The sequence below is a fragment of the Chelonoidis abingdonii genome, chromosome 15 (assembly GCF_003597395.2).
Source record: "Chelonoidis abingdonii isolate Lonesome George chromosome 15, CheloAbing_2.0, whole genome shotgun sequence".
NCBI classification, from domain to species: domain Eukaryota; kingdom Metazoa; phylum Chordata; order Testudines; family Testudinidae; genus Chelonoidis; species Chelonoidis abingdonii.
The window spans coordinates 31,749,114-31,769,031 of NC_133783.1; the positions used below are offsets into that span (position 1 = coordinate 31,749,114).

At 42.4% G+C, this 19,918-nt stretch overlaps 1 protein-coding gene across 1 annotated transcript in view; it reads right to left on the reverse strand.

The window, feature by feature from the left end:
• Positions 1-364: 364 nt before the first annotated feature.
• SLC16A12 (solute carrier family 16 member 12) overlaps positions 365-19,918 on the reverse strand; it is a 50,592-nt gene continuing 31,038 nt past the window's right edge. The window contains exons 2-7 of the mRNA XM_032770323.2: positions 19,292-19,513; positions 14,535-14,638; positions 11,993-12,136; positions 9,065-9,656; positions 6,416-6,675; positions 365-986 (exon numbers count right to left, since the gene is read on the reverse strand). Coding sequence (XP_032626214.1) covers positions 724-986; positions 6,416-6,675; positions 9,065-9,656; positions 11,993-12,136; positions 14,535-14,638; positions 19,292-19,476 — 1,548 coding nt within the window. The 5' untranslated portion in view covers positions 19,477-19,513 and the 3' untranslated portion in view covers positions 365-723. The remainder of the gene's footprint in view (positions 987-6,415; positions 6,676-9,064; positions 9,657-11,992; positions 12,137-14,534; positions 14,639-19,291; positions 19,514-19,918) is intronic.

Here is a 19,918-nt window from a genome sequence, read left to right on the forward strand (position 1 = left end):
CTGAACTGGAACTCTACCCCCTAGAAATCCAGTTTCCAGGGACCTTTGAAGTGGGAAAGGGCAAATATCTTGTAGCAAGTTTGGGAACAGAGCTGCAAGAATCGTATTTTTCATAAAGCTGCATTCTAGTTATGTACAAAATTTAGGCACACTGTAAAATTAAAGCTGCTTCAGAGATACTTTGAAATAATGTTCTATATGGTCTAAAACACAACTCTCCTGCAGAATTCCTTAACAATGGCATTGACATTTGTAACAATGATTTTCAAACATTTGGCAAAGACCAATAAGCTTGGAACATTTTTTTGCTGGTCAGTCCACTGAAAAACAAGATGGAGTGCAACACTGAAAAGCTTATTTTTTAAAACAGTTTCAACTTAAGTTATATTGTTCAGTTTTGCTTTGTGATGGTCATGTGAATTACCTCTGATTATGATCAATTACCTCAGTAGATTCATCCTATTATCTCTGGAGCCAGCATTACTGACTCAGAAAATATCCTGCACACATTAACTGAAGAACTTTCCTCATTTGCATCTAACTTTGCTTTAGAGCTGTATAAATCACAGTTGTTATCCTACTAAAATATGAGAGAAAAATCTAGTTGAAAGATGCCTTGTTTCTTTCATTGTATGGGGAAAATATATCTTCAAAAGTGTAGCATGTGCAGTCACATCTCTCTTAGCCATGGCTGTGCTGCGTACCAAAGCTTGATGTCACTTGTCATCTGTTGCTGTAGCTATTTGCCTCAGTGGCCAATATTTCTACATCCTTTTGGTCTAAATCTCCAGACACAGAATAAGCTGCTGTTCCATTTGTCCAGTTCTGCTGTTTTGTGTCAGTATCTCTGGTAAGAGACCTCAGCTGTGTCCTTTTGATTTTCTTTGCTAGTCTAGCAAAGCACAGTAATGTTGAACTGAATATCATAGAAAATCCACACAGAATGAATGCTGCAGTGTAGCTGCTGGTTGTATCCACCAGCCAACCTATTGGAAAACAAATAATTTTTAAGGTATTTAGTAGTTTACAAACTCCTTGCATGGTACAGCATTCATACTGCAGTTTATCACATACAATGGTGATTAAGTGACAGGTATATATAGCTGACACATCAGTAAAAATACATTTTGCCTCCAGGGAAAGAAAACAAATATCTTACATAATGATCTCATCACACTTAGCTCAAGTTTTTAGAAGCTTTTGTTCAGAACATAACCCCATCACAAAAGGGCACTGGATTTTTCCCTACAATCCTATATAAACATCCTCTAAAAGCACTGATTTAGCTGACAGTCTGGAAATGTGCTCAGAGCCATCATGGGAGTAAATGCTATTCTGTGCATGAGTTCCCCACCCAGAAACTTTGTCTGGGCTTGTGTATCACTTGAAATGTTCCATTAATAATTTTGCTGTGACAAATCAAATTAAAAAGCATCAAAAGCAGAGGTGAATTTGAACCTAGAGTGAACAGCAAATACAAAATGAAAGACATATATACTGTACTATGGCTATTCAAGAAAGGCAATATGAATTGGTGATCTTCCCACATCACTCAAAATGGAGATAAATCCTTTCTGTGGAATCATCAGGACATCATTGTCCTAATCCCTACTACATTTTTCAAGCCAGAAATTTAAACTAAACTGGCAGGAGATATGGTGTTCACATATCCTGGTGATGATGATGGCTACTTAAGAACCTGAATAGAATTGAATGGACTATTGCCAGCCCATACTAAAGAAATTCAACAGTAAACCCCACTGCCTAACCCATGCCACATTTCTGAAATGGACGGATAAAGCTCTCTGGACCCTAAAGTCTATAAAAGAACATCCTTTGATTAAAACTCAAGGGTTATTTAATTTCAAAGCAAAAGATACATTTTTGCACTTTTTACATTGCTGAACTACATGAAACAATTAAATAACAATGTGCTGCATTATTTCTTTGTATGCCCCTGAATTTCCATTTGTTTTTAGTGTGCCGAATTCACTCCATCAAAATAGGGCTTAACTGGGACCCAAGCAGTGTGTAGGTCGTGCACTGGCCCTGTGCTCAGGGCTCAAGTGGACTCAAATACTGTTTGTTTATTTTCCTTTCTCTTTTCCATCATTTAGTGCTAAAGCCCACATGAATTTTACATACAATTTAGAAAACAACTAAGCCACGGGGATCTTTTCCTCACCAACACAATGAAAACATCAGAAACAGATTACTTTGATCGGTCACAAGGGAAGAACACATTGGGACTGTTCATAATATTTGAAAATGCTATAAAAATACACAAACTGAAAAGTAAAGCCATGCTAAGGTGTTTGCTCTTAACCACCATGGGCGGTGCACATCATAGCCTGGGGAAGGCTATGCCTCCTCAGACAGCCCTGTGCGGCCCTGCCCACGCTCTGCCCTGAGGCTCCCTTCTGCTTGCCGCTAGTTGGCCCTAGCCCAGGCAGACTGCTCCTTTTCCAGAAAGCCTGCTGTGGCTGTGGCTAGGGCAGCCAGCCTGTGGCCGGGACTTGGGGTGGCTGGAGCCACCCAGAGCAGGGGCACCCACAGCTCTGGGGCTGCACTGCCAGGCGCTCCAGGGCGGGGGCCACACTGCCCTGCGCTCTGGGGCTAGGACCACTTGTTGGTGCTTTGGGCAGAGGGGGAGCGCACCGTCCACCCGGCACTCCGGGGTTGAGGGCACTCAGGCTACCGGGACAAGGGAGTGGGGCCTCAGATGGAAGGGGCGGGCTAGGCCAGGGGTTAGCCTCCCTGAGCCCATGGCTCACCCACCACCCATGTTAACTCTTCTGGCTTTGTTACCTCCTTACCAATATCGGAGAAGGACTTTTGTTTTTAATATGGGCCAGATGCTCTCCTCCGCTCCAAGTGTTTTCTTGTCTCACCAAAATTTGTCATGGGAGTCTGTGTGGCGGGAGGGTCCCAGAGCTTGGGCTGCAGCCTGAGTCTAAACATCTACACAGCAATTAAACAGTCCCTTGGTCTGCGCCCACATGCCCAAATCAGCTGGCATGGGCCAGCCTCGGGTTTTTAATTGCAGTGTAGAGGGCTATGTTGCCAGGGCTGAGGAGGGATGCACCCTGCATGGATGTCCTGACCTCCACAGGATTCATATCAGGATTGTCTGTGGCTCTTCGTGCCATTTGAGAGAATGTGATCATGAAATGATAGATTACATGATTCTAAGGAAAGGAAGGAAGGAGAGCAGCAGAATAAAGACAATGGACTTCACAAAAGCAGGCTTTAACAAACTCAGAGAACCGATAGGTAAGGTCCCATGGGAAAAAAATCTAAGCAGAAAAGGTGTTCAGGAAAGCTGGCAGTTTCTCACAGAGTTAATATTAAAGGCACAACAGCTAACTATCTCAATGTGAAGGAAAGACAACAAGAGGCCAATATGGTTCTATCAGGAGCTCTTCAGTGACCTGAATATCAAATAGGTATCCAACTAAAAGTGGAAACAGACAACTTGCTAAGGAGGGATACAAAAGAATAGCACAAGCACGTAGGGACTAAATTAGGAAAGCTAAAGCACAAAATGAGTTACATCTAGTTAGAGACATAAAAGGCAATGGAAAGAGGTTCTATAAATATCATAAGAAGAAGAAAAAGATGAATGAAAATATAGATTCTCTACTTAATGGGGAAGGTGAGCTAATAATAGATGACTTCAAGAAGGCTGATACGTTTAATGCCTATTTTGCTTCAATCTTCACTAAAAAGGCAAACTCACCAGATACTTAACACAATAAATATTAACAAACAAGTGGAAGGAACACAAAGTAAAACAGGAAAATACCAGGTTAAAGAACATTTAGATTTAGATTTGGCTAAATGTAAATGTATACATCTAGGAACAAAGAATATAGGGTGTACTTACATAATGGGGGAGTCTATCCTGGGAAACTGTGACACTGAAAAAAAATTGGGGCTCATGGTAGATAATTAGCTGAACATGAACTCCCTGAGTGATGTTGTAACCAAAAGTACTAATGCAATCCTTGGGTGCAGAAACAGAGGAATCTCGAGTAATAGTGAATAGGTTATTTTGCCTCTGTATTTGGCACTGGTGCAACCACAGCTTGAATATTGTGTCCAATTCTGGTGTCCACAATTCAAGAAAGATATTGATAAATTGGAGAGGGATCAGAGAAGAGCCATGAGAATGATTAACAGATTAGAAAATTTGCTTTATAGAGACCGATTCAAGAAGCTCTATCTATTTATCTTAACAAAGAGAAGGTTAAGGGTTAACTTGATTACAGTTTACAAGTACTTACACATGGAGACAAATATTTGATAATGGGTTCTTCAGTCCAAGAGAAAAAAAAATAACAGGATCAAATGGCTGGAAGTTGACATTAGGCATATTCAGACAGGAACTAATTTTTTAATGGTAAGAATAATTAATCACCGGAACAATGTATTAAGTGTTGTGGCAGTTGCTTCACCACTGGCAATTTTTAAATCAAAAGATTGGATGTTTTTTCTAAAAGATATGAAAATTCTAGGAATTATTTTCAGAAAATTCTATGGTTTGCGTCATACAGAAGGTCAGTCTAGATAATTATAATAGTCTCTTCTGGCCTTGGAATCTATGAATCTAGATAAATTAGATATTTTCAAGTCAGCAGGGCCTGATGAAATTTATCCTAGAATACTTAAGGAACCATCTGAAACAATCTCAGAACCATTAGCAATTATCTTTGAGAAACCATGGAGGATGGGTGAGGTCACAACAGACTGAAGAAGGGCAGACACAGTACCTATCTTTTAAAAGAGGAAATAAAGAGGACCTGGGGAATTATAGGTATCTAGAAAGACAATAGAACAAATTATGAAACAATCAATTTGCAAGCACCTAGAAGATAACAGGATTACAAGGAATAGCCAACATGAATTTGTCAAGACTAAATCATGCCAAATCAACCTAATTTCCTTCTCTGACAGGGCTAATGGACTAATGGATGGGGGGCGGAGCTGTAGGTGTGATATATGTTGATTTTAACACAGCTTTTGACATAGTCCCACATGACATTCTCATAAGCAAACTAGAGATATGTGGTCTAGATTAAATTACTATAAAGTGGGTGCAAAACTGGCTGAAAGACCTTAATCAAAGAGTAGTTATAAATGGTTCTTGTCAAACTAGTGGGGTACTTGTCCTGTGTCCAATACTATTAAATATTTTCATAGACTAGAATTTGAAACTACTTTGACAAATTGGAGAATTGGTCTGATTTCAACAAGATTAAAGTAAAAAAAGACAAGTGCAAAATATTACATTTAAGAAGGAAAAATCAAAGGCACAGCTACAAAATAGGGAATAACTGGCTAGGCATTGTAAAAGCAGCAGAGAATCCTGTGGCACCATATAGACTAACAGACGTTTCGGAGCGTGAGCTTTCATGGGTGAATACCCACTTCGTCAGACGCAGCCACTAATACTGCTGGAAAGGATCTGAGGGTTACAGTGAATGACAAATTGAGTTAGAGTCAACAATGTTTTGCATTTGTGAAAGAGGCTAATATGATCCTGGGGTGTGTTAACGGGAGTGTTGTATGTAAGACACAGGAGATAAATGTCCTGCTCTATTCAGCATTGGTAAGCCCTCAGCTGGAATACTGTGTCCAGCCAGGTGCCACACTTTAAGAAAATGTGGAGAAATTGGAATTAGTCCAAAGGTGAGCAACAAAAATGCTAAAAGTTTTTTAAAAACCAGACCAGCGAGGAAAGGTTAAAAAAGCTGGGCATGTTTAGTTTCGAGGGGGAATAAAAGACAAGGGCTGGTCCTGATACCAGTCCTCAAATATGTTAAGGGCCTTTATAAAGAGGACACTGATCAATTGTTCTCCATGTCCACCGAGGGTAGAACCAAGAGTAATGGGCTAAATCTGCAGCAAGGAGATTTAGATTAGAGATTAGGAAAACATTTCTAATTATATGGATAGTTAAGCACTGGAAAAGGCTTCCAAGGGAGGTTGTAGAATACTCCCCATGACTGGAGGTTTTAAGAACAGGTTGGTCAAACGCCTGTCAGGGATGATCTAGGTTTACATGGTTCTGCCTCAGCACAGGGAGCTGGACTAGATGACCTTGGGAGGTCCCTTCCAATCCTACAGTTCTATAATTTTAGGCTCTGTTTTTTCACCTTTTAATGTGTTTTTCCACAAACGTGGATAATTTTGATGGCTGTAAGTTAGAGATGGGCAACGTTTACCAGAACTTGATTTTTCAATGACATTTTTCATCAGTGTTTGAAATTTCTATGAAACATATGGAACAAAATTTATGCACAAAATTACTTCCCACGTCTGACCAGCTCTAGATAAATAAATCATTCTGCTTTCAGAAGGTAAATCCAGAGTAACAGTATAAACAGTACAGTATAGTCATCTGTGAACTGACCTGCAATGGGTGGACTCACTAGATAAGGGAGTGCATGAAGAAAATACACTACCCCTAGGGCTGATGATAAGGAAGCAGTTCCCACTACATCTGCTGTCACAACAGGGATCAGTGTAACGTAGGCTCCATCAAAATACCCAAAGGTAAATGAGAATGGCACAAGCATAGGGAAACTTTGGAGAACAGGAAGGAAGAGACAACAGAGGCCATCCATTCCCACAGCAAAGAGGTAGCAAACATAGCGGTACTTCTTCAGACACCTGCAGATTTTAAAAAGAGGAAGGATAAGTCAATCACCTGTACTTCCTCTCTGTTTCTGTTCACTTCCAGACCTATTAGTTTACCACATGCAATTAACATAAAGTTGAGTCCTGGGATATTTTCTGTGTTAACCTGTTCCCTGTCTTTTCTATGCTGCACAGTTTTAATGTCTGGCTTACCACACAGCTTTCCAAGTGCAAAACCCAGCCAGTGAGGGCTCTAACACTGTGCTGGATTGACAAACCTGGATAGAGAAGTTCTCTATCTACCTGCAGAACACACAGTAGACACAGCAGTATGAGCTTCCCTACACTATGCACATGCCTCAGTTTTCTTGGGGACCACCCTGGGTAGGGTGAGGGTAGTTCAACCTCCATGCCCATTCAATCCTCGGTCTCTGTTTTAAAACTTTGTCTGAATAACATATACAGTAACTCCTCACTTAAAGTCATCCTGGTTAACATTGTTTCATTGTTACGTTGCTGATCAGTTAGAGAACATGCTCGTTTAAAGTTGCGCCATGCTCCCTTATTACGTTGTTTGGCAGTCGCCTGCTTTGTCCACTGCTTGCAGGAAGAGCAGCCTGTTGCAGCTAGCTGGTGGGGGCTTGGAACCAGGGTGGACTGGCAGCCCCACTATCAGCTCCCCGCTCCTCTAAGTTCCCTGTGCAGCAGCCGCTCAGCAGGCTATCAATTGCTGGCAGTTCAGCTGTCCCTTCCCGCGCCACTGCCATGTGTGGCTCCTGCCCTCTGCCTTGGAGCTGCTCCCAGGAGCCTCCTGCTTGCTGTGCAGGGGAGGGGGGCGTGCTAATGTCAGGGTGTCACACTTACCCCATCTCCATAGAGCAGGTGGGGACATGACAGGGCTCAGGACAGAGGGAGCTTGCTAGCAGCAGCTGCTGTCTCAAGTTGCTGATCCACTTAAAAAGGCAATGTACTTAGAGTGGAGTCAGCGTACTTCAAGGGGCAATGCACATCTCTCTCACACACCGGGTGTGTGTGTCTTCGTCTGCCATGCTGTCTCCCCTCCCTCCATTTGTGCTGTCTTGTAGAGTATGAGAGGCTATATTAACAACAATATGTTAACCCTTGAGGACTCAGCCGAGTGCTAGTTCATCATTCAGCACTAAGGCATTCCCCTGGGAAATACTCCACCCTCTGACTCCACCACCTCAACCAAGCTTCACAATCAGATATGGAGATATACCTATCTCATAGAACTGGAAGGGACCCTGAGAGGTCATCAAGCCTCCTGCCTTCACAAAAGTACTGATTTTGCCCCAGATCCCTCAGTGGCCCCCTCAAGGACTGAACTCACAACCCTGGGTTTAGCAGGCCAGTGCTTAAACCACTGAGCTATCCCTCCCCATCATTGCTATGTACAGTATTAAATTATTTGTTTAAAATTTATACTGTATATAGAATATAGTCTTTTGTCTGGTGAAAAAAATTTCCCTGGAACCTAACACCCACTTCCCCACATTTACATTATGGAGAAATTGGATTCGCTTTAACATCATTTCGCTTAAAGTCGCATTTTTCAGGAACATAACTACAATGTTAAGCAAGGAGTTACTGTACTCCTCTGTATTTATATCTAAGATCACTAAGACTGTTCCTAACATTTTGCAAAAATAAGACAAATGTCCTTATTCCCTCTTCTTACTTTTACAGGTGTAAATCAGAACTGATGCAATGGAGTTAAAAGTGGTGTAAGTGAGAGAAGCATCAAATCCACAATCCGCATTGACTCAAATATCCAGTGTACTGAATAAGTATGACGACTGAAAGAATAAGTATGATGACCTTTAGAATAACTTACTGCCACACTCACCTGATCTTTGCCACCAGTATTACAGACATTGCATAGAACAAAATGTCACAATGGAGTAAAGGTAGCAAAACATGGCTAAGTGCTAAAACCTCAGGAAATGCAGAAGTTAGGATTCACATACAACCTTAACTCTGCCCTTTTGTGTTTATGCATTACAATAGAGTGCCAGATCCTTCATCCCTTTTATGCCACGACAGCAGCACAAATGAGACAGAAAGGCAGAAGCAGTAGATCACATCCTCTACAGAGCTGGCACAGAGGGCAATGCTTAATATATACTGAACATTGAGCTGCATTTACACTATAGACAACAGCAACTTTGGACAAATATTATTCATTTCTAAAAATGAAAATTAAAAATATAAGTTAACTCAAAGATGAAAACTAAGGTAAAAAATGAGGATTTCTGAAAGTTGTATAAATACCATAAATTGAGCTGATCTACTGGAAAAATAACACAAGCCATTGTAATGTCCTCAAAATGTACGTTAGCAAGCATTCCACCTGGCTATTCCACATGCAAAGGTTTATAACTAGTTTGCGGTCTGTCGTTACCTTCTGTCTGTCAACCATCCAAAGGTGATATTACCAACGATATCGATGACACCAAGTATGGACATAAGGAAGGCAGCCTGCTGGTGACTCACACCAACACTCAAAGCATAAGGTACTAGGTAGACAAAAAGAGGGCTACAGCCATATGCCATAAATAAAACAGACACTGCTAGCACCAGGAAGTCTGGCATCAGGAAGAAGTTGTATTCTTGCCAGGAGCAGCAGCACAGACATTCATGAGACCATGCTTTGAATAAAGGTGAACAGCTAGACAATTGCTTTAAGTCTTGCTTCTGTGCTTCTGAGACATACTCCTGTTCAAGAAACTCAGAAGGGTGTTTATGGTCCTCCTTAAGAGTAATAGGCCTCATCAGGGCACCACAGACACAGAGATTTAAAACAAAACCTCCCAAGATGAGTAAGGCTCCACGCCAGGAAAATTGTTCAATCAAGAGTTGGACCACAGGGGCCAGAATGAAGGTACCGATTCCGCTCCCTGACATGGCTATTCCATAAGCCAGTGCTTTCTTTTTGTTGAAATATTTTCCCACCATTGCTATGGCTGGAGAATAACAAAGTGCAAATCCAAGTCCTAGGGAAAAAAGCAGAATGAAGGTTGTTTAATACTGAATACAAGTAACAGGATACATTAAATTAAACCAAGTAACCCACTCCCATCAGTACTAATAATGAAGAGGCCCTTTGTGGATTATCACATTTTGCAATTTAGTGAATATGGGATAAAAACATGAAGAAAAAAACAGGGATGCCAAGTCAAACAAATATAGTTGAACCTCACTAATATGTACCAAAGCAGTGGCTCAGTGAGGATTGATGAGCTTTGCATATGAACACGTACTCAGGCTAGATAGGAGCACAGCATCATCAGCCAGTTATCAGTAGCTTGGCCCTGTACCCAGGCATCTCTGAGTGCCAGGGGATGGAGGGACCTCTCATTTAGATTGTGGGATCATTGCATCAGGTACATTGGTCCTACCGTTGCTCGGTGTTACACTCAGCTACAAACCCAAATATCTATTTTCAGGGCAGATTTGTGTGTTTGCAGATCTCTGAAGGATGGCATAGGGAATTCTCTCTACTGTAAAATGTCCTACAAGAAACTTTCTTTGACAAGATGAAGAAATCTGCATTTCAACTGGCTGGAGTTCTGTGCAGTTTTAAATCCCCTGGGAAAGTCCTTATTCAAGGTGCTGAGACCACTTTCAGAACCGAGGTTAAAAAGGCTCAGAACAAGATGCCACTCCTGTTTAGTAGATTAATTAGATTCATTTGGGCAGGGAACAATTTCATGGATTTTGCCACAGAGCTTCAAGGACAGATGCACAAGAATCAGATGTTAGCATCAGTGCTGGCATTTCTGCAGGGATTTCTGAATCAGACACAGAAACTTATTCCAGGCTGGTATTTTGAAATAAACGGCACCCTCAGTTACACAGGTACCTCTCCCATTGCCTTTGGCAGAAAGCACAAGCTTGGGAGATTCTCAGGATGTAGCAGGCTATCAGTGTTGGCCTGAAACATTCCATCCTGCTAACAGGTGCTGACTCTGCTGGGAGAGGGCTGAATGGATTAAATTGACACACTGAGACCAGCAGCTTGTTACCTCACCAAGAGAGGTCTTGGGTGCCTTGAGGCAGGACCTGTGGCTTTTGCGGGGAAGGTTTGAATGGAACTTTATGTTCCCTCATTGTTTATTTCTTTGTGAAGAAAGCCAAACCCCAGGAAGGGCAGTGAATTTTGACACTACAAAGCTAGTGTTGTTCTCAACTGCCCTCTAGATTACAGGTCAGCTCGCTGCATCAGCACTACCAGCCTTTTACTATTAGTTCATTTCTTCCCTACTCACTCCCTGCAGACTAAATTCACCGCTTGTGAAATGGACTGTCTACAACTTAATGTACACTGCTTCATTGCTTCTCTTCCTCAATATTCATAACCGCTCTCATAAAGGCAGCCTCAGTGCCATAGGAGGGAATGTGACATGGTGCTGTGGGTTACAAGGGACCTTTTTATTTGTTATGAACACACTGGACAAGGATTAACATTGTAATGCAGGAGCAACACACACTGTAACAAGGAATTTTTTTTTTCTTAGCAAATAAGCTGTTGGCAGCACACAAAGTATAGTAATTCTACCAACTTGCTACTCAACGGCAGGGGACCAAGTACAAGGCTTATATCACCGTGGCTACCGTGGCAGTTTTAATGAGGCAGGAATTTCAGCATAACTATTGCAACCTCTCCCTTTCTTTAGTGTACAAGCAACTATACAAAAACAGGACAGACTGAGGGTATTCTTTTAACACCGTGGCTGAACTCAAAGGGAGGATGCATTAGGATAATGCATTCAACAGAAGATTTGTGCTTCTTAACTGAATGTAGAGCATGCAGAAATAAGCCATGCAATGGTGACTTAAGAAATTGATGCAATGACTCCCTCATTTATTTATTAATCATTTACCTTGACTTAAACAATTTAAAAAATCACCAATGCAAAGCTTTGTGTGTCTTGACCTATAATTTATATTACAACAAAACTCTGGAAGCATTATGCCAAAAGGAATCCTGCCGGCCAGTAACCTACCAACAAACAAACAAGCAAACAATCCTCTTTCCCACCCTCTTATCACCTGAGAAGTTTACCCTCAGCCACACAACTGTTGAGCAGTTGACTTTTGCTGTGTGCTAGGCTGGTCACCAAAACTGGGGTTATTTCAGATCAGGAGCAAATACCAGAGGGCTGGAGCCCTCCCACATAATTCTCAGCAAGCTGGTCGTTCTTTCATAACAAGGGGGTTCCAGCTTGAAAGCCTCTGCTGACTGCAGCTGGGGCAGTGTCAGTGGGACAGTGGTGGGCCCTCTAATGTAAAGGTAATGGCTGGAGCAAACATTATGAATCCCTCCTACCTGTAAGCACGCCTAATGAAAAGTAGAGGTGTTCCAGGCTTGTGGCAAATGAACTCAGGATCAGTCCAGCAGATGCGAGCAGTCCTCCAAGCATGATGCCCACTTGACATGATAGATGGTTACTGATAAAACTTCCAAGGGGGGCTTCGAAAATAATGAATGCAGTTAGTGAATGAATGCAGTGTATACTCACCTGCACTTCACCACCAGAGTCAAGGCTTGGGAACAAAAATCAGCACCAAAGCCACACAAACAAGAGAAAAACACTGATCTGCTGCTGCAGCTAATCGGAGTGACGTTTCAGATTCACATATATCATATCATGGTGTTTGTGACCTCCTCAAAAACCCTTTCAGAATGGCTGTTTTCTATTTTCCATAAAATCAGGTCAATGGCTATTTTAAAGCAGGCAATACCACTATAAGACAAAGCTGTTTTTCAATTAATGGGGTCAAAGAAGGCAAAGCCAATGACTAGGTTTTTGTTCATTACCCTATCATTACAGCAGCCATAAACCTGCTACCTCTGGAATTTGTACGGCTACTCTATGAAAAAATGGCCCTCTGCCTCCTCATTGAAGAGTTTAGACCCTATAAGTTGTAGAAATGATCTCTCTCTCTGGTAGGAATAGGCTGACCCAGAATATTAAAGTTAAAATCCCTGCACACACAAAGAGCAGTGTGGAGTGTCAAAGTCCAGTTTCACTCACGGGAAGTACAAATCCTAGAAACCTTTGTGCTCTTCTCTCTCCCTATTTAAAATTCCCTTTGCATTTCATGTGGAAAACTTTGTCCCCACATCTTCACCTATGACATGCGGTATAGTTGGTGCAGAGGTGTCTGGCTACATTTTAGGCCCCAGTCCTGGAACGCAATGAATATGGGCAGACCACTCTACGTGCAATATGATGTGTGCAGGATCAGAACCTAAGTTTGCACAGTACTTTGCAGATCTTTAAATGATATCCATGAGAAATTAAGTGTAACTCCAGAACAGAAAGGGTGTCCTAGGGCAGTGGTTTTCAAACTTGTTTTCTGGCGACCCAGTTGAAAAAAATTGTTGATGCCCGTGACCCACTGGAGCTGGAGATGAGGGGTTTGGGGTGTGGGAGGGACTCAGAGCTGGGGCAGAGTGTTGGTGTGCGGAGGTGAGGGCTGCGGGATGGGGGGTTCAGAGTGTGGGAGGGGGCTCTGAGCTGGAGTAGGGGGTTGCGGTGTGGGAGGGGGTCAGGGCTCTGGGCTGGGGGTGCAGGCTCTGGAGTGGGGTTGCGGATAAGGGGTTTGGGGTGTAGGAGGGGGCTCTGGGTTTAGGTGGGCTCAGTGCTGGGGCAGGGGTTTGGGGTGCAGGAGGGGCTCTGGTCTGGGGATGCAGTTCTGGGGTGGGGCCAAGGATGAGGGTTTAGGGGTGCAGGAGGGGGCTCCAGGTTTGGGAGGGCTCAGGGCTGGGGCAGGGGGTTGGGGTTTGGGAGGGGCCAGGACTCTGGCCTGGGGCTGCAGCCAGTGATGAGCGGTTTAGGGTGTAGGAGGAGGCTCTAGGTTTGAGGGAAGGGCTGAGGTAGGGGATTGGAGCGTGGAGTTGGGATGTAGGCTTACCTGCGGCAGCTCCCAGTCAGCGGTGCAGCCGGGGTGTAGAGGCAAACTTCCCGCCTGTCCTGGCACTGTGAACCATGCTGTGCCCCGGAAGCAGCCAGCCGCAGATCTGGCTCCTAGGCAGAGGCAGGCAAACGGCTCAGCACGGCTCTTGCCTGCAGGCACCGTCTCCTTCTCCTAGAGACCCCATTGGCTGGGAACCAGCCAATGGGAGTGTGGAGCCGGTGCTTGGGGTGGAGGCAGAACATGGAGCCCTGTGGCCCCCTCACCTAAGAGCCAGACCTGCTACTGGCTGCTTCTGGGGCCTAGCACAATGTCGGAACAGATAGGAATTAGCCTGCCTTAGCCGGGCAGCACCACCAATGGGACTTTTAATGGCCTGGTCGATGGTGCTGATCAGAGCTGCCATGACCCAGTGCCTTCCATTCTACAACCACAGTTTGAAAACCATTGTCCTAGGGGATATTTCATAAAGAAAACACACAGGACATTTGCTCACAAAAAAAGTTCAGTGAAGGGATGTGATGGTTGTGACTTGAACCAAAGGAACTAGGAAACACAGTCAAGTCTGAAATGTAACTGCAGTATACTAGATAAAACAAGTCCTAGTAGAATGCCTCTTAAACTGTGACCTTTCTCATAAGGTTTTTTTTTTCACAAAAACAGTTCTTAAAACACACATCACTTGACAATAAAATGCCCTGTTTCTTTTCAGTATCAGACAACATGGTACAAAAACCCCCCCTCCTTGCCAAACTGTGCTGTGGGATACAGCTTGGACATACTACACCCATTTGACGACAAAGCCAGGATGTGTTGGACAAAAGTCATTAGACAGCCTGAAACTAGAAATTTTCCACATTGGCTCTGATGAGTTGTGAATATACTAATATCAGGTGTCCCACAGCTCTAAAGAACAAACCAATTTATTATTCAGAGAGTGCAATACCCACCACACAGCATTGTGGCACAGTCTGCAATGGAATGGATCCAAGCTGTTCGCGCATAATCCTGAGCAAAGTATGTCTGGAACTCCACAAAGAAAATTGAGATGCATCTAGGAAAGAAAACATGAATACTGATCTGTTAAATTCCAGGATAAAGGGTACCTGGTTTGAGTCTGTTCCAAATCCTGTGAAAGTCAATGCAAAGATTCCTACTGATTTCCAAGGGAAATGCATTGAGTTATTAAACATCTGCAAAATGAAGCCTGAAATGAGAGACTATCTGGATGCACAGGAAATAATGATAAATGAAAATGGGGCACATAGGATGGATAGTTCCTACAGTAATTCATGTGGCTGGTTTATATCTGTCTAATTGAATCAGAAAAGAACAAATGAGACAATGACAAACGAGTCACAGAATGGTTACCAAGTATGACCTTAGTAGTGGGATTAGACAGATCAGTTTAATCCAGCAAGGACAAGGAAGACATTTCTTTCCACAAGGAGAGCCAATCTTTAAAAGAGCAGACAATTATATTGCCCTCTTTTATTTTAACCTCCCATAGACTATTATCCAATTCCTACATTGTTGTTTCTCTCTTTAAGGACTAATATATATTAGTCAGATGACTTCTGATGGCCCAGAAGTCACTTAAGGCACAAAGAAGGCCCTGCCATCCCTGTGTATCATGTTGTTTTCCAGAGTGGCTATCTTGTTGTGTTTCTATAACTTCACTTTTTCACTAGGCTAGGTTGTTGACCTATCATTCAACCTGTGATAATTCCCAGGTATACCCAGGGTCATGAGGAACTTCACTACCACCAGTCCTTAGCATGAGGAAGCCTTGTCTGTGTCTGCTCCCTGGCTGCATCAGCCACGGACAACACAAAAACTCCCCTATGCAGGCCCTGATTTCTCTACAAATTAGTGATAGGCACATTCCAACCCCCAAGCCCTCCAAGAATCTCCCTGGACTGTTCAGCACCTGATCCACCAGACACTTGCAGTATTCACAGAATAGCTGCTTCCAAAGAAGCAAGACACCCCAGCTTACCAATTACATCTCAGATCAATGCTCTATTTAACACACAGCACTTAGGTATGTTTATAGCGAAAACAGTAAACTTTTATCTAATAAACTATAGAGGTTCAAGTGATAACAAGTAACAGTACTGAAAACAAATCATTACAAATAAATTAAAACTGTAGCATGCATTCTAGAACTTAGACTTACTTTCAAATCTTAGAGCAATACTTATCCAAAATCCTTCCAGTGTATTACAACCAGGCTTGGCTGTGATCTTCCATTCATCAGACAAGTCATGCTGGCAGCTTGCCTCCTCAGTGAAAGATCTAGCATGTCTGTTTGCCTTCCCAGATAGATCAGAACAATTCATTGTCCATACTTATAAACAGCATACCACCTGCTGGTTGTTTCTTCCTGTGTACAACTTTACTGTAGACTTTGCCATTTCTTAATCAGCATCTGGCTCAATATGCAAATTGGCCTCCGTTGAGACACACACAATACACAATGACCAGGCAGGAAGATAAGCATCTGTTACCCCCTTCCTGAAAGGAAACCATCCAAGACATGTCATCTCCTGGTTATCTGCCTTAAGGATCTCATTTTCAGTATAGACATAACTCCTTAAATATTATCTGTGCATACATTTTGCAGTGATTATGATGGACCAGTGGGCTATTGGTTCTCAGTAAAGACTTCATATGCCAACCTTTACTGAATTATTAGGCATATATTTGACCTGGCAATCCCTATAAAACTCTTTCCACCCCTTGTGCTCTCAGTCAGTTGGCACCAAGATATTTCTCAAGGATAGGATGTTGGCCTGTCATTCTCCCTCGCAACCTGGAGGACCTAGGGACTCCTTTTTTGTCTAGCCCCTATCCTTTGACCTGTCCAGTTTGGGTGCCCCCACCAGAAGTTACAAATGCTGCCAGCACAGCTCTCAGGGTCACTGGAATGCAGAGGCCTTCCCATCGCTTTCCACCACATCGAGGATACTCTTCTCCTTTCCTGGGGACTGCACCTGAATGTGGTGGGAATGTTTGCACATGACCCTGAGAGCTCTGCCGGAGGGAGATTTAACTCCTGGCAAGGCCACCCAAGCAGGACAGGCCAATGGGAAGGGAGGGACCAGATGAAAAGTAGTCTACTGGTCCTCCAGGCTACAGGAGGTTGAGGGAGGTGGAAAGAAGGGGTTGAGCAACCTATCCTTGCAAAAAAGTGAAGTTATAGAAACACAACAAGATAACCACTCTGGCAAACAACATGATAGACAGGGATGGCAGAGCCTTCCCTATGCCCTAAGTGATTTCTGATAGCAGAAGATGGATTCAAATTCATGTTTACAGAGACATATAGCTATACAGACCTACACACGAAATGATATTCAGTTATGTATGGCTGGAACAAACTCACAGTAATCAAGGAATCCTGCACCCAGATGCCTGCAGACAGCAGCACACACGGTAACTGAACAAAGGATCCAAAATGCTGACTGCTTTAACAGTACAAACTCTGAAAGGCTCTTCACATACAGAGACTGATTCTGAGACCAGCCCTCACTTTTTGTGGCTGCAAATACTCGTGGATGCATTGTGCACACAAAGACAGGAGGCCATCTGTTTAAAATCTGGCCAATAAGGTAGAATGTTGAAGTACAAATAGTAAGCAAATCCCCCCTCCCCCCCACAAACCATCACCACACACATCCTGTCTATACTGATGCTAATTAATGTTAGACTTATTAGTATTATTTATTTAGGTACCTCCTACTGTAGATCAAATAACACAACTCCTGCTCTGGCAAGCTTATAAAGTATGGCATCAATGAGACTCATGTGCATAAAGTTAAGTTGTGTGCATGACGGTCTGCAGGATTGGGCATAGACTCTGACCCTGCAATCAGTTCAGTGTGGATAGAGCCAATGCCCCATAGATTCCATTAGCCTGAGTTGCAATAGAATACATACAAAAATAACAAGGTGTCCGATGGCACCTTAAAGACTAACAGATTTATTTGGGCATAAGTTTTCGTGGGTAAAAAAACCCACTTCTTCAGGTGCATCTGAAGAAGTGAGGTTTTTACCCATGAAAGCTTATGCCCAAATAAATCTTAGTCTTTAAGGTGCCACTGGACTCCTTGTTATTTTTGTGGGTACAGACTAACACAGCCACCCCCTGATACTTGAGAATATATACAGACATTCTTCTTCTTTCCTGAATCCACAACATCAAAGTGCAGGGTGTGTCTGCCATCTTTCCATATCACATGAATGAACAAAATTGACCTTTAGGATAAAATGCATTCATGTACTACTAGGAGCATGTTACTAAAGCAAAATAATAAGAGTTTTGTTGGAATGAAAGCACCAGTAAAGATGAGAGGCACAGTGTAATTCTCAAATATAGTCTGGTAAAGTAGACCTTTTCATCAGGTCTTCTTGCTGTATCTATGTCTGATCTCAAATTCACCATGGAATTCCATGGCCTCCTTCACTGCTCATGTGGCATCATACCACTATTTAGTAGTGTTTTTTGATACGTTAAAATAAAATATCAACACATCCAATATCTGATTGAGAAATAGGAATATTTCAAGTTTGCTAAATAAGCAAGGGATTGTTGGGTGGTTTTCCTGCTCTGTCCCCAATCAATCAACTGTCTCTCAGTTCAAAGTCAGATTTCAGATGCATCTGTTCTAGGAAACATAGCATCAATTAGATCAGTTATATAATGCAAATCAATCTATTTCACATGCAAAAAAGCAAACATTATGGGGACAAAAACTGCCTTTATAAAAACTAGTTGTGTTAGTATGTAGTTCATGTAGTTGTAGTAATATGGTAGCACTAGATCAACATTTACATGGTTATAGACAAGTGTTTATGAGACTTACCACACAATTCCTTCATCAAGTGTGGCAGCTTTATTTAAAAAGAAATACATTATGTAGGTAAGAAGAGTTGTAATTGTATCATGTTGCCAGTTCAAATGAGACTCTTGTCTCCAATGCCCCTCACATACTATGCTGCCTGTCTCTGATATCCCTCATACAGTTTACATGATCATATCAACATAGACCATCCTCCCAAGTATAGTAAAAATAAAACACAGCAACACCAGCAGAAGGAACCTTCTTGTCCCCAAATGTATAGATGAGCTTTTCAGAGTATGTTAGCCTATTTTCTCTCCTATTTTTGAGGAATACAGCAACAAATATTTCCTGCATAGTTAGGATACTTGAGGTATATATAGTGAAGGGCCTCTTTAGGTCATAGCTCTCATGCAGGATGGCACCTGAAATGCTTGTAGAGAGCAAAGAGATTACACTACAGGTCGATCGGATATACCCAAGAGTCAAACAAATCCACAGGAACTGGCCAAAACAAATCACAGGAAGGTCAAAGGGGACACAGGGCCTGGAAAGACCCTAACTGCTTTCTCTAGTCCCCACTGAACAACTACAGCATGAAGTAACTCTGACAGTGCAGAATAGTAAGGGCAGTGATAGGACAGGGCAGAACAGCTGTCATCGGGGACTAAGCAGGACTAATATTGGAAGAATCTTAATCTCTTAGCTGTCCCAGCCCCCATACAGATTTATCTTTCTTATTTTTCTCTTTAGAAAATAATAGTAAAGATTATCAGAATATCTTTCTTATTTTTCTCTTTAGAAAATAATAGAAAAGAATAGAAAAGATTACAAAGAGTCAGCCTGACAAGAAGCTATTTTACCTTGTTACAGCCCTAGTGCAGATAGTAACGAGGAAACAGCCAACAACAATCATCCATCCCCAGCCTCCATCGGGAGGGGAGGCGAGTAGAACTTTCTTTGGTGCTGCCATAGTTGTGATAGTGATTCTTTTTTCTTCTTTCCAGAGCCACTGTAAGGGACCGACTGCAGATGACGCGCAGAGCATGCATGGAATGTTACCTGGTACAAGGATTATTTGCCATCTGAAACAGAAAAACAGCAAGGAGAGAATCAAATTAAATCACCCTTCACCCAACCCCTGTGAAACCACACTATCAAAGGGTAAATATAGCTGTTGTTTTATTGTATGCGATGATTTATTTCTAACTACAATGACTGTGTAACGTGTTTTGTGCATTGTGACAAGCAAATGACTTTGGGTCAAATTCTGTTCTCATATACTCAGCTGTAAATCAGGAGGAACTTCACTGATTTCAATTTACGTTGTATAATCAAGAGCAGAATTTGGTCCTATATCTGAGAGATTTTCTATCTTTAATATTTGTTCCCGCAATTACACCCTAGAACATAATACCACAAAATGCAGTGATCCACATGTACAGGCAAAATCCTCAACTAGTATAAATCCCTATAGCTCCTTTAACTTC